Here is a 15621-nt window from a genome sequence, read left to right on the forward strand (position 1 = left end):
GATTTAGCATGAATAATCCTTCTGGACAATCTTAAGTAACTTACTCAGTTAATTAGCTGATTCTAAGGCACGTAGTAGATGAGAAGACTGAAACTAAGTTAAAAATCAAGTTATTCTGCAATGTAGTTGAAGATGTTTTGAAAACTTTTCACTTTCATTGAGTTGTCTTAATTAAAGATGATTTTAACAGTTCATGACCATGATTAAATATATATATTTTTAACTCTGCTGCTTTGTTTCCTCTAGGGATTTAAATTATAATAACATGGTGGAATTCCCCGAAGCCATAAAAGCACTCCCAAATCTAAAAGAGTTGTGAGTATTGCCTGTTACTCCTTTTTACCTGTTTTCTCTCTCCTTTCCATAAATAAAAAAGAAATTACCAGATTTAAGAATACTCATCTGATTATGCAGCAGCCTCGATCAGACTAAGTTATGCTAAGTGATGCTGTAATTAAAGGAAAATATAATCAACAACTACAGAGGGAGCCTGCTGAAAATGATTTTGGAGTTATATAACCAAGGAATTTATTCAGGACTACCATTAGCATAGATCTTAATCAGGAGCTGGTTTTGGCCTCCAGTAGCAGAATTATGTATTCACTGTGCTTGTCTTCATTGTCCCCTCCTTTAACAGAGAAGCAAACAACAGAAAGCATAAGATCATGTTTTGGACAGAATAATTTCTTCCTAGTGAAACTCTTTCAGTTCAGCTGATGTCCCATAGACAATAATCATGACTTCAGACTTGCTGCTACAGTTTTATGTAGTCATATTTAACTACTGTCCTAATTTTGGCAGGGCTGGGAATTGCATAGGTGTAGTGTATCTACACAGAGAAAATGACTGTTGGTTGAATGTACTGGCAATGTATTTCTAAATGTGGGCTTTCTTTTCTGTTATCTTTAGGGCATTTCACAGTAACTATATTTCCATAATTCCTGATGGTGCATTTGCAGGAAACCCCCTTCTAAGAACGATGTAAGTAGTTTTCATGCATCTATTTTTAGTCTGTAGCAGACAATGACTGTAAGAGCAGTGACTGAAACATGCTTTTCATTTCCCAGACATTTGTATGACAATCCTTTGTCTTTTGTGGGGAACTCAGCGTTTCAGAACCTGTCAGATCTGCATTCCCTGTAAGTATCATCTCAACTGAATAGTCCAATACATGAAAATGAAATGCTATGGCTAAAAAATCAGTAGAATTTCCTGGCTGCTTCTAGCTCTTCCTGTACAACTTTTTTAGCAGTTAGCTATAACAAACGTTGTTGTTGTTGTTGTTAGGAATGTGCAGAAGCTCTGGTAAATATGCTTTACAACTCCTTTTTTTTTAATCTTCATTACCTTGCATAAGACATAACCTCAGGCCAAATGCTCAGGTTCTTACTTAAATAAACTCCAATATGGTTTTGAACAGAGGTGTACATTGTGAGAATTTTTTGCAGGCTAGTGCATGCATGCTCTCAAATGATGTCAGGTATGGGGGTGACAAGTAACAAAATGGAGTGCAATGTCAGTCTTTGAAACTACAAACTACCTGAGAGTTTATGCCCTTTTCGTAGGTGTTTTTATTTGCTTTCCAATTTGATGAGTTCCAGTTTTTTCTAAGTAAATCATTAGTATAAGAAGCACTAAGAAGAATAGCTCAATGTACAAAATTGAAACAATGATAGGGATGTTAGAATGCCTGCTCAGTGAAAATATCTACCTGATAGCAGGACTTCATGTCGTAGTTCATTTGCGTGATAGTTGACAGCTAATTTTTGTGGGAACTTTTTTAGGGTAATTCGGGGTGCCAGCATGGTGCAGTGGTTTCCTAATCTGACAGGAACCGTTAATCTGGAGAGTTTGTAAGTATCTTCTGCAGAAATAATTTCCTTTCTTAAATTAGTTTTATTTTGCCTGGTTTGAAATGATTGAAATGTGATTTAGGGGATCTAGAGAGCAACCTGGGTATATGTTCTCTTCTTGTCAATAAATGTCTTAATGCCTTAATCCAGCACCTGACAGCTAAAAACACACCCTACCTATGCTCATAGATAGGCTTGTTATGTTATATGATCAACAATACAGATATTTATATATGGTGATGTTTATTTTTTTTAATAGAACTCTAACGGGGACCAAGATAAACAGTATTCCTGTTAATTTATGCCAGGAGCAAAAGATGCTGCGAACTTTGTAAGTGTACACATTTTGCTCCTAGATTCATTTGGGTGAAAATGTTTTGATGTAGAGAACGTAGAGCTAATTTAAAGTATTGTTCAGGTATTATTATTATAAAGGCAAGAGTAAAAAAAAAAAATTAGTAGGAATGTTTTTAGAAGGAATGCAAAAGAACAAACTAGACAATGAAACCATTTGGGAATAGGCAAAGCCATAGTTACAAAGGATACCCAAGAAAATTTAGAACAAAATCAATTCCTGAAAAATAGAGAAGAAAAATGTCTTTTGTTTTATAGAAGGTGAATTGAGTTTGAGGATGATGATGTGGGACTTATCTCTTACCTTTTGCAAGGTATTTAAATGTTGTTTGCAAGTTTCTAGGGTTTTTTTACTGCTGAGTTTTGTGGAAAATTCTGGGAAGTAGCAGCACCCTAAATCAAAATTTGCACTAAATTTCTGCAATGCATACTCTGTGGCCACTTAAATCTAAAAATTATTTTATATGACAGCTCTTAGAATTCAGGGAGCTTGCACAGTATGATTTTTTGCTATGCATATATCCAGTGGTGAGATGTTCCAGGTAGAGCAGAGTTAAACTAAGCATCCTCTTTCCATTTCCTGTTTTGAAGGGACTTGTCTTATAACAATATAAAGGACCTCCCAAGTTTTACGGGCTGCCACTCCTTGGAAGAAATGTGAGTAGAAATACACAGTGGTTATCTTTATTACCTCTTTAGTACACTGAGTCCCAATCTCCAGAAATGTTTTTCCTTCACTTTTGATCATAAGTACACTTCTAAGATTAAGGCCATGTGGCTGAGTTGTGTGAAGACTGCTGAGCAGAAAATTCAAGCAGCTCAGCTTTTATTGTTCCTATAGTACAAAAAAGAGTGAAGGACACATTAATCTTGGATTTTGTAGAAGTATTGCTATATGCACAAATGTAATGAGCACTTAGGTGTTTTCCTTCCTGCCTTGTATTTCTTCCATACTTCTGTTACCTTCAACCAACAGCCTGTGCTCAGGTAAAATACTTTTTCCTGTAGTCCTGTAAGGTGCATTCTCTTTCTCAAAACCTGTATTTGTTCTTCCTCACTTCATTGGTATAAAGCTGCTTAAGTTGTATTTCAAGACCCTATGCATCTTTTTTACCTAACAGTGTTGTTGCTTCTCCTTAAGCCTCCTTTGCTCTCTACTTTCTTAACACTTAATGAGATTGGGAATAATAGGCTTTTCACAGGTCTTTGCTACTATACTCTGACAACTTTGGGCTCATTGTACCTGTTTTTTGCTGTAAAACATCTGGCTAAGCATCTTCAGAGCTCATGGTGTGTGAGGAAAGCCTGTTAGTCTCCAACAGAGGCACCATTGATGTAATCTTTGTTAGAACATGTTGCTGTATACACAAGGGAGACCAATGGAGTTTGTCAGAAAGGGATTTCTAGGGCAAATGAACTGGAAGTGTAATTTGCCCGTTCTTGAAGCACTTCTCAGCATTTTCCTTTCATAAATCTCTGTATCTCTGTATTGAGAATTGAAAGTGCATCCAGGATTAAAGTGTCCTAAAGATTCCTTGAAGGGTTAAGTAGATTTGTATTAAATCTCAGTGACTCTTGATAGTTTGTCAAGTGCTTGGAAGTAATTCCGTTCACACTCAGCAATCTCCTTTAAGTTATAAGATCTGTGAATTGAGATTGAGTAAAAGTGCCACGAAGGAGCGTCATATTTATGTTATTGTAGCTAATGTGAAATGTAGTTTGTGTTAGGGGAAACTAGAAAACACCTTGTGTCTGGGAAGGCTACCTCTTATTAGCAGCCATCAAGCTATCCCTTGGTTTGAAGTTAGGCTGTTTGCCAATAACGTTTTGTTTCTTCACAGTTCCTTACAGCATAATCAAATCCATGAAATCACAGATGATACCTTTCAAGGACTGTCCTCCCTTCGCGTGCTGTAAGTGTACATAGACACATGCTGAATAAAACAAAATAACCTTCTTGACTCCGGTGTAAACTGACATCGGGTTTGGTGTTGCGAATCTTGTGTCAGAAGGCCAAGTATGCTGGATCCTAAGGTGAAGCAAACAATATGCAAGAGATTCTATACTAGCAGCTGCCAATTTTACTCTCCATTTTGCTTTTGTAGACGTTCACATGTGTATGTATCTAAGAGAATTTTTTTGGTAGTCTGCTGTTTTGCATTATATGCTATTTATTGAGGCATTCTATCTGTTTTCCTTGAGAGGAGCAGACCAGTAATCAAAATTATCCCCCACCTTCACGTGTCTAGCTGTATGAAGATTACATTGAAACAGTGATGTTATCAGGGAAATAAATTTCAGAAGTTGACAGGGGTTTTGAAAGGAGTATCTTAATATAAATCATAGCAATCCTGCAGGAGCTGCATCTGGATTTTGAAATCCAACAAAGGAGATGCCCTTCTCTTTATTCTGTTCCCCCACCCCTTCTGCCCTGCCCTGCTGCAGGTGTGGTTGTCACCAAAGTGATCTTCCTGGCACCTTCAGCCTGGGAATGGGTGATGCCAGAGCCTGCTTCTGCCTTGGTAGTGTCAGCTGAGCTGCTGAGGCCAAGAAAGAAGGGGGAAAAGGGAGTTTTGGTGGGATACAGTTGCTACCTTGGGAATGGGGTGAAGTTGGTTACGGCTGTCTGTCCTAGAGGTTCAGCTGCTACTGCACCTGTCTGACCGGGGGGAGGAGGGAAGTGGGAGGGTTGTTTGGCTTTTCTATCAGAGGTATAACGGATGTACCATTATGTGTAATGGATGTACTTTTTCTCTGAACAGTGGTTGTTGCAAAGGTTAGATGAAACTGCTAAAATAATCATACTTGGCTTTCATTGCAGCGACCTCAGTAGAAATCAAATCCGTAAGATCCACAAGGAAGCTTTCACTACCATTGGAGCTATTGTTAATCTGTAAGTAGGCTATTCTGTACAGTAACTTCCTCTGTCTGTCATTAAATTGCAGAGACAGTAAACACTTTTAGCTTAAAACTGGCACGTGTCCATCATACATTTCATCTCCATGGATCATGAAACCTCTTGCTAGCTGAATGTATGCAGGGTATACTCATGCAGAATGAGCCATACTCTAAAGTGCCTGCAGCACTGAGAGTCATTTTCCAGACCACAGCTTCGGTGTGAGACCTTAAAGACTTCAAACTGACTTGTAACACTGTCTTAATATTCACATTTCAGAGACCTAAGTTTCAATGAACTCACCTCAGTTCCAACAGAAGGATTGAGTGGATTGAACCAACTTAAACTTGCAGGAAATTCTGAGCTGAAAGAAGCTTTGGCAGCAAAGAACTTTGCAAAGCTTCGGTAAGTTGGTTAATAGCACTACAGCACCTCACTTACTTCCTCACTTACTTAGTAGCAAGCAATTTGACAATAAATGAAGCCAACTTAGATAATATGACAAGTGATCAGGCCCTTCAGCAAGTCCTATAGTGCCTCAGTGTTGGCATCCTGACTGTTCTGGTAGAAATGCAGACTGATAGACTTGCAGACTATTTTCCTGGAACCTGCTATATTTTTCCCCCGCCACTTTTCAGGCAGATACAATCATCTGACTTTATAGCAGTGTTTTGGATAGATTCCATTTGTTACTGAGCTGAGCACATCTGTCTTTCAGAGTGTGGAAAATGGGAACAGGCTTGCAGGTGCCTGATTCCACACGTATTTGCAACATATGCTGTTTATTATTAGAGGTGAATGATGAGAGTAATCATTCAAAGGGAAATCTGTTACTGATTTCTATAGGTGGTGGATCAGGAGGTGGTGAACCGATTTCCTTTTTGAAAGATGTTTGTACACATTGATATTTCAGTCTTCAAGAAGCAGTTGAAAATTGTCTCCTATACTGCTCAATGGAAAAAAATGGACATGAAGATACTGTTAATTTATGTAAGGGTAGTGGAGGATTCTGTGTTACTCCTAGGCCTCAGCAATCCCATGGAAACAACAGATTAGCTTTTTGTTTGTGGTCTGTGTTTGAGAACTAATGCACTGTGGGAGACTTCAGACCATTTTTCCTCCTAAATATTTACAAGAACATAATTGCTGAACAGTGCTGCAAATAGTTGATACTGTAGCCCTGAGTCAGAAAAGTTTTTGCTTTAGGTCTGCTATTATCGAATTGTTTGCATGGCCTTTTAAAATCTCTGTATGCAGGTGTACCACATTTCTATCAGGATTAATAGCGTGTACCATTTCTGGCAGGCATGCAGAAGGACAATAGCAAAAACAATTTTATTTTTTCTTTTTAAAGAAAAAAATGCATTTATAACATTTGATCATTTAGGAATTAACTTTCTTACGAAGCAGTTCTGTATAAATTAATAAATTTGCAGTTTTAATTTGTACAGTAACACCACAAGCATTGATCAGAAAGCAGGAAAAGGACAATTGAAGAGAGCAAAACATCATAGAATTATCTTAGTACTTCTTGTTGCAGCCAAGGCTTGGATGCATCACCAGTCCTTTATCTTGTGGAAAAAAATTCATCAAAAATGGTTACAGCTGATCCAATTTGAATTTTTTTTTTGTTAATGCCCTTGACAAAATTCCTAGTTTTAACAGTAAGTGTGCGCCTTAATACTTTTAATAGGTGATAAACCTAAAGTGGCATCAGCTTACAGTCTTCATTGTTTTGCCTGTATTTCAGGTCTCTATCTGTACCATATGCTTACCAGTGCTGTGCATTTTGGGGCTGTGATTCTTACTTAAACTCAAATGCTGAAGATTCTAGTCACCAAGATCAAGATGCCACGGGGGATCGTGAAAAGGGTAAGAGCACTTATCCTAATGAGGAACATGCAGGACCAAGTAACAGTGTATATTGTCTTTGAATAATCAAAGGAAAAGCTGGCTCTGAAAGTGCTGAGCAATTGCTTGCAGATAGATGGGTGCCATGTTCTTTCTAAAATGGTGATGTGGATTTATCTGATAGTGTGAGATGTGCCTGTTTGTTTTTTTTTTTCTTTTGGTTAAAACTGTATTAAACTGCCAAGATTGTTTCTGTCGTTTTGTGCCAGAGCAGAAATGTTCTCATGATTTCAGTATTTCAGCCCTCATGTTCAGAAAGCTTGTCCTTGCACTGTCTAGTTCAAGGCCAGTAGATCTTTTCCCTGGTGATGAAAGATGATGTTTCTTTATTAGAAAGCACTGTGAGCAGCTACAACAGGCAGTAGTAACTTAAACTGCTGCAGCAATTTCTGCACTGAGTGTTCATCCTTATGGGGCAAACCAGAACTGCTCCACTTGTTATAGGCTTGAAAGCTGGTGAAGCGTTAGGTATTTGATCTTTCAAAGCTGTGTTTCTGTCCTAGGCAGCTTCATTACGTTTCGGTTTTTTTCTTTCTACAACTAATCTGTTTTTCATTTTACTTGGATACAGCTGATGCAGATGGTCTAAGAAATGAGGAAAATGCGGAACTGGGTCAGACTATTATTCACTGTACACCAGCAACAGGTAAATCTAATAAAATGCTCTAGCCACATGCACAGGTTATGCAGACAGCTGTCTGCAGAAATACGCTTTGTTCCTCATTCACTCCATATAGAGAAGGTTAAATTCTGTAGCACTTGGGAAACAACATTTGATGCATATATTATTTTGGATGTGCAGTCACAAAGATCTGGCTTAGCTTTAGGCACAGCACTGTATGGGAGAACTACGTTACCAAAAAACTGAAGTTAGTTTCCATAAGCAGAACATACAAGACTGTGATACTTAAATTTGGAGCTTGCTGTGTTTAATGCAGTGCCCCCTAATTCTTTATCTCTTGTCAATGAAGTATCTGCGGAGCAGATGCTATGAATGCTCATGTTTCAGCAAGAAGTCAGCCTGTGCTTTTAAAAGCTTAAACTATTGTCATTGGGGTTTAAACTAAGCCTGATGATGTTTTCTTAGCCCCTCCATGGCAGCATTAACTGACAGCAAGAGGGCTGTTGCAAGTAGCTGGAGTAACATCTTAAACTGCTGTGGATATTGGTACAGTAAGTACCCTTATTGGCGTACCAAAACTCCAGTTTGGGCTTGAATGGCTCAGGAGTGTTGAAAGTCTTTGATCTTGTAGACAAATATTTCTAGGCAGTTTCATTGCTGCCCTTCTGTTTATCTTCCTTCCACTATGCGTTTCCACACACAGCTCCGCTCAGCTCCTAAATTGCTGGCTGTGGTGCCTCCTACTTCTTCACCCTTGCCATAGGCTGTTGAGAGAAGCTTTTACACATCTTGTATCCTCCTGTTTGCATGGATAGGAGTACATAGATCAGGGGAGAAGTATGCTTCCGGTGAAGCTGTTTCTGGATCAACAGAAGTTTTCCAAGTTTTATTCTTTTTTTTTCCTAAACTGGTATTTTACATCCATGTGAAAACTTACCTGTTAGCTCTTCATCTTTTGAGATAGCTTTAGATTTAGTGTACAGAATATTACAAAGATTTCCAGATTACAGTAAAAAAAAAAAAAGTGGTTAGAAAGTCAAATGCACTACTAACACAACTGTATGCTATCTGAGAACTAATCTGACCAATGCTGCTTATGTGCTTTGAGCTCCTATTTGCAGAATGAGAGTTCAAATGATGTGTTACACAGGTTTAATCTTTAAAGCCTTTTTGCCCATACCAGAGATGCTGTAGCTCTACAAGGAACTAAAAGCTTGTTTTACGAGTTCACAATTTGCCTTGTTTTTCACCAGTCCCTCCCATGCTAACAACTTATTTTCCCTGCTGTGCTCTTGTCTGGTCATAAGTAGGACACTCCACCCACCACCTAAATTCTGAATCATTGCTCAGCTTGTAGATCCACTTTCCACTTTGCCTAATGGCAAGAATGGATTGTTGAACTTGAGCAGCAAAATTCACTCTCCCTAGCACGAATTTTCCCATTGGGTTTGGAACATTCTTGTTCTTTGTCTAAAGATGCACCATGATGCAGCAATTAGAGAACAAACTTCGGATTGATTTTGGAAGCACAACTTGCATTTTAAAATTTCTTAAGTAGAAAGTTGTTTTTATTTTTAAGCATATTCAGTTTAGATCCCTTGAGGACCTCCTGCTCAGGAATACCTGCAGAAAGAAAGGGAGAAGAGGGATTTACTGCTTGTTCTGCTGGTCAGATAATCCAATTAGCAGCATTATTTCTTACTCAGAAATTAAGCTTGCTCATTCAAACAAGCAAAAAGATTCTTTCCTGTCTTGTCACCTCAGTTATTTCTGCAAGTTGCTTGAGGCCTTGGAAGATGTTTGTGCTGATGTTGAAGCTTTCTCTGCAGCCAGCATTAGGATTGGGTTTTGCTTACCTTTCACTTGCATAAAAGGAGGGTGGGAGCTGTATGGGGCCAGGACCCCAGGCTCTGGATGCACAGCTCAGGAGCTGTTCTGCGAGCCTGGTTTGGCAGTGGGGTTTGGTGGCTTTTTGCTTTGTCTTCAGCTCACAGAGGGCCTGACTGCATGGAGTGATCCCTTGGTATTGTGTTTAGGACAATTAACAGAGCCTAATGGGGATAAAGGAGATGTTAAATTCTTCTAATTGTTACATAAAACCAGTGGGATTTCCCTATGGAATAAGTAGCGATTAAAAGGGTAAGCAGAAACAGTGACCTTTTTGCTGGTCTTGCCTCATATTATTTTGCTTGTTAGACATTATTATTTAAACTTTTCTTCTTTTACCACTTAGTTCTTCACCTCAGTGGCAAAAGAAGAAGAAAATCTCTTTCTTCGTATATGGCTTTCCAAGCTCACAAACCCTCCTGGAAGACAGAGTTGGGGAGAGGACTCATGGTGAATTCCTGTCCCTGTTAAAGCTGATAAATTGAATTTGTTGGCTGTTTTACACACATTTCCTTGTGATCAGAAGCACCTCCAAAAGGCATGTTTGTAAAGCATGTTTTCAGAGAGCATGTTAATTTTTTTTTAAAAAAAGAAATCCTATCCCCTTATAAGTTGGTTTTGAACTTTTGATTTTGTATAGTTGCCAGCTTTTTCATAAAGTATGAAATCTCAAAAAAAAAAAAAAAGCCCACAATAATGAAGTATGTAGGTGACACTAATAAAAGCTATTTTGAGGAGCTAAAAGGTAGTTAAGTGTGTTTACCAAGGTTGTTTATTTAAAGTATTCCCAAGTGACCGTTCATCACAGTAATTACTATTTCAGGCATAATTAATTAGTAAATAGCTTCAGCAGAACAGCTTACTTTCAAGTGACTACTTAGCATTTCAGCTGGATACTCTATTCATCAATTAACAAATGAGTAGTGCTCTTGTAAAACATTTGAAGATCTTGCTTATTAAGGCACAGTTTTTGTTTTTTTTCCCTAAATTGGTTGTCCTTCTGCTTTTTTTTTTTTTGTAGGTGCTTTTAAGCCTTGTGAATATTTACTGGGAAGCTGGATGATTCGACTTACTGTCTGGTTTATTTTTTTGGTTGCTTTGTTTTTCAACCTGCTTGTCATGTTAACAATATTTGCATCCTGTGCTCCGTTGCCATCTTCCAAACTGTTTATAGGTCTGATTTCCATCTCTAACTTATTTATGGGAGTCTATACTGGTATTTTAACTTTCTTGGATGCTGTCTCTTGGGGAAGATTTGCTGAATTTGGCATATGGTGGGAGACAGGCAGCGGTTGCAGAGTCACTGGCTTCCTTGCAGTATTTTCATCAGAAAGTGCCATTTTTTTCCTGATGTTGGCGGCTGTTGAACGGAGCTTCTCTGCAAAGGAAATCATTAAAAAGGGGAAAAGCAATCACCAAAAACAATTCCAAATTGCAGCAGTTCTTGCTTTCCTGTGTGCTGTGGTAGCAGGATGCTTACCGCTTTTCCATAAAGCGAAGTATTCGGCATCGCCCCTTTGCTTGCCCTTCCCCACTGGAGAGACGCCTTCCCTGGGCTTCACAGTAACTTTAGTGCTTCTGAATTCATTGGCATTTTTGCTGATGGCTATTATCTACACTAAACTTTACTGCAACTTGGAAAAAGAGGACCTCTCAGAAAACTCGCAGTCCAGCATGATTAAGCATGTGGCGTGGCTCATCTTCACAAACTGCATCTTCTTCTGCCCTGTTGCGTTTTTCTCGTTTGCACCGTTGATCACTGCGATTTCTATCAGCCCTGAGATCATGAAGTCAGTTACCTTGATATTTTTTCCATTACCCGCGTGCCTGAACCCGGTCCTATACGTCTTCTTCAACCCAAAGTTCAAGGAGGACTGGAAGCTGCTCAGGCGCCAGGTGACCAGGAAGAACGGAGCGGTAGCCATTTCTGTCAGCGCTCAGGGAGGATGCACGACGCAGGATTTTTACTATGACTGTGGCATGTACACACACCTGCAGGGTGGTAGCATCGCCGTGTGCGAGTGCTGCGAATCGCTCCTCCTGTCCAAGCCCGTGCTGTGCAAACACTTGATCAAATCCCACAGCTGCCCCACGCTGGCGGTGGTGTCTTGCCAAAGGCCGGATGGCTACTGGTCGGACTGCGGCACCCAGTCGGCCCACTCTGACTACGCAGATGAAGATGATTCCTTCGTGTCAGACAGCTCAGACCAAGTGCAGGCCTGCGGCAGGGCTTGCTTCTACCAAAGCCGAGGCTTCCCTCTGGTTCGCTATGCCTACAACATACCGAGAATTAAAGACTGAGAGGCTGCCGGCTCTCCTAACGAGGAGGTACCACGTTCACAGACCATTGCCTCTTTCAGCCTTTCCGAGCAGGAAGCACTTTTGTAATCATTGTTTAGTGTCATTTCTAAAAGAAGGGAAATGGGCAGTCATTTCTTGAGCCATACGTTTAAAAAAGAATTAAGCAAATGAATAAATTGCCCTGACTGTAAATAATTGGTCAGCCAAATTTGTTACCCAGTATTTTTACTCTGTCCAAGCAATAGCGGTTCCTTTTATACCGTTTTTACATGCTGATGATCTGTTTCCATGTTGTACTCCAGTTGTGTTTTACTTCTGCTGTCGCTAAGTTCTGATGTGTTGGGGTTTTTTTTCCTGCCGAAGCACAATATAAAGGACAGCCGTTAATATTAAAGAAATTATTTTTAAATGTGACTTTTCTATAATTAAGCAACAATTTTCTTGCTAGCTTTGTATTCAGCGTTGAATCTCAGGATGAATTTTACTGCAGGGCCAAAAAAGGGATTAGTTCTCCCATGCATAACTGTGAGAGCAATATGGGAATACCATTTTTGTGTTGTATTTCAAGCCAACGTTCAGAATTTTTCTTTTTAAAAAAAGATTGTTGTAATAAAAACGCTTGTAATCCACAGTGTCTGCAGACGATGCAATAAGAATATTAACAGCTGTCAGGAATAATAGGGCTGAAGATGTTTTTCAGTGACGATGCGTTACTTCAGGTGAACCACAGCCATCTTCCTCAGTATTACACAGCAGGGTCACACTATTGGAAGGAGCTTGGATGCATCGGGCTGTGTTAGCAGTGCTGCCAACATACACAGCTCATGGGTTGGTTAAGAAAAAACAAAAAAGACTGGCTAATATTCTGCAGCCTGCTGAGTGCTAGTGCTTACCAATAACGTGTGAGCAGTTTTAGATTTTAGCAAATGGGGAGGAAACAGAAAGCAATATTCTTTGCAATAGAAGAAAAGCATTTTTGCCAGTTTTTTTTTTTTAGTGAGTGTGAAGTACACTGTGCAAAGTCGCTGATTTTCATGTCAGTCAGTGCGTTATTTTTAAACCATTTATGTCCTGAGATCCAAATGATTTTAAGTGATCCCAATGTATCTACATTTAGTTTGAAATCTTTATATCTGATTGATATAAAATTATGAATGCACAATTAAGTAATTATGTTGTTTGAACAATACAATAAATCAGGAGCGAATTTACTGCCATCCCAGTCAGTCTGGAAACAGTCTTCTTAAGATTTAAAGCTAGATTGCAGTTTTGAGAATTAACCTGTATATACTGTTCATACAATGAATTTTTATCTTTGTATTGTAAATTATTTGATAGAACACATGATGGGAAATGTGGCTTCACTTCATTTTGTTAATTAAAGCTACCTCCTAAACAATAGTGGCTGCCAGTAGCAGAATGTTTAAAATGTGGTTTATATACTTTTTGCATTGTAAATAGACATGGTTGTATATTGTCACTGTAATAAAAACAGAATCCTTGTATATCAAAATCATGTAGTTTGTACAAAATATGGGAGGATTATTTACTGTATGCTGTTAATTTTGTAAGCCAAAATATTCACCTGTAAAAACAGAAGAAAACCAATCCAGAACTGTTAGTTCTTATATTTATACTCATGAATATTACATCTGCAGTTAGCATGGAATGTTACACTGAAAGCAAATAAAGGGTACATGAACATTGATGGTTATTTATCTGTTCTTCCAAAGCTGAAAATGGTGCACAGGCATGAAACTGCAGACAGCAACCAGGAGAATTAATGTGGTAGGGCCTGGGGCAAGAAAAGGCAGCAAAAGAAGAAAGTTGCCAGTTTACTGTGGACTCAGTGGATTCACAGCTTCTGATTAATGCAGCCTCTTGGTCTACAAAAGGTTAAAAATTTCAGAGAAGTCCTTACATTTTTGCAAAGCAGTCTCTTTAAAATAGACGTTATGTATCGTGTTCAAGCTTTGAATATGGCTTGGAAGATGGTACAGATGCCGACTTTGTTTTTGTGGCATTTCCATTGTTTGAAATCATAATTTTGGAAGAGGTGGTTTCTTTACATGGTACCTCCGTTGGTTGGCTACTCACAGGTGACAATAATATTTTGGAAAATGAACACAAATTTCAGATGCTATTTTATAACCAGTAGGAAGGAAATCTAGCTATCAAGCTCCAACTGAATTTTCCACGATGCTCTTGAGTAAGGATATATGTTGTCTTTGTTTTACAAAATGAGCCTTCACTGAAAAGCTTTTAAAATGGTCAAACGTTCTTCATTTGGAGTTCCAGTATTTCATTATGCAGCATTAATGTTTGAGTTGTTGTGCTAGCGGTTATCTTTTAATGCAGTCAGTCCAGTGTCTTGCAACATGCTCAGGTTTTAACAGCTGGTAGAGGAGAAGGAATGCAAGTCGTAGCTACTAAAATTAATTCATTGAGAAGCAGTGCTGCAGAACTTGCCTGTCTCGGATGCCAAATGCTCAGCACCTGTGGACAATCACTTGAGGAGAATGCAGAGAAATCCAGCCACCAGGTACTTAATCCCTCCTTTGTCACACATTTTTGCTGGATGTTCAAAGAAACCCTAAGCAACTGTTGTACTGAACTCCAGTACCAGGTGTAGCAGGGCAAAAAGAATCTGCTTTAAACAAATGAAAGCTTTTGAGTAAGGAAAGGATTCGCTTTTTCTTCCTTTTCCTGATGTTCTGTGCAAGAAGCTTTCTGCAGTGGTGCAGAGGGAAAAGCTAAAGATGCCAGAAGTTGTTGCTGATATTCCACACCTTCTCCCTGTTAAGTAGTTTATGGACAGCTGTCAACTTGCTCCAAGAAAGTATTCTGGTGAGATCCCTTTATCTAAAATTACATAAATAATGTATCCACTTGACAACTGCTGGGTTTAGATCACTTCTGACCTTTTCCATCACAGTAGAAATTCCTGAATTTAATCACAAATTTACTCAGAAATGTCGGAGTTGTACCAGGATACTTTTAACTTTGATTGTAATTTTTAAGCCTTTGGTTTTAATTTACAGGGTAATATTTTTAATTAAAAGCACAATGTACAGTTTATTTCATACGTACTCTCAATTTAATAACTTTTAATTACATAGATGCTTTTGATCTCTTATTGCTAGTATAATAAGTTTATTTTTAGCTAGAGATTTTTAATATTGCCTTTCATATACTGTGCAATAGAATCTGAGCTATTTACTCTCAAGCTAGTAATTGAATATGATTCAGAAAGAAAGGAAACAAATGAAAGATGGAATGGGATAATGCATCATAAATGACTGTGTTTTATTTACTGCTTTTTGTGCATGAAGGATGAATGGAAACGTTCCATATTGTTGCAGTAGTGGCACTGCACTAGGAAAAAAAAATCATTATTTAGGTTTTATTTGCAAATACTAGTTAATGGTGAATGTGGCTGTATTTACCATGAGGAAATTGTTCAGATTTGAGGGTAACAACTTACGAGTTTTATGATTGGTTTCCAGTAACAAAAGAATGCATAACTCACTAGTGCCTTCCGCAAATGTCAGTCCCAGAGTAAGTGAATAAATCTGCTAAAAACTGAAGTTTTAAATGAGGACCGAGGTAAAGATTTTGCATAAGTAGCTCAACAAATGAAGGCTGTTCAACAGTAGTAGTGCTATGATCTCCAACCAGTACAAAAATAGATGCATTCAGGTTATGTAGAAGCTGAAATCCAGCTAACTGAGTGGAGCAGGAATTATGCTATTGAATTGTAAAGCTGAGTTTTCACTATAAATTTGTTTCTGTAGGAT

The 15621-nt window shown here is 38.5% G+C and overlaps 1 protein-coding gene across 4 annotated transcripts in view; it reads left to right on the forward strand.

The window, feature by feature from the left end:
- Positions 1 to 13532, forward strand: part of LGR4 (leucine rich repeat containing G protein-coupled receptor 4) — a 58248-nt gene extending 44716 nt beyond the window's left edge. For all 4 annotated transcript variants that reach the window (XM_031607408.2, XM_031607409.2, XM_090140166.1 and 1 more), the window contains exons 7-18: positions 247 to 315; positions 910 to 981; positions 1068 to 1139; positions 1785 to 1853; positions 2113 to 2184; positions 2799 to 2864; positions 4049 to 4120; positions 5029 to 5100; positions 5383 to 5508; positions 6854 to 6975; positions 7586 to 7660; positions 10545 to 13532. In XM_031607408.2, coding sequence (XP_031463268.2) covers positions 247 to 315; positions 910 to 981; positions 1068 to 1139; positions 1785 to 1853; positions 2113 to 2184; positions 2799 to 2864; positions 4049 to 4120; positions 5029 to 5100; positions 5383 to 5508; positions 6854 to 6975; positions 7586 to 7660; positions 10545 to 11824 — 2167 coding nt within the window. In that variant the 3' untranslated portion in view covers positions 11825 to 13532. The remainder of the gene's footprint in view (positions 1 to 246; positions 316 to 909; positions 982 to 1067; positions 1140 to 1784; positions 1854 to 2112; positions 2185 to 2798; positions 2865 to 4048; positions 4121 to 5028; positions 5101 to 5382; positions 5509 to 6853; positions 6976 to 7585; positions 7661 to 10544) is intronic.
- Positions 13533 to 15621: the final 2089 nt, after the last annotated feature.

This window comes from Phasianus colchicus, chromosome 5 (assembly GCF_987193195.1).
Source record: "Phasianus colchicus chromosome 5, bPhaCol1.hap1.1, whole genome shotgun sequence".
NCBI classification, from domain to species: Eukaryota; Metazoa; Chordata; class Aves; order Galliformes; family Phasianidae; genus Phasianus; species Phasianus colchicus.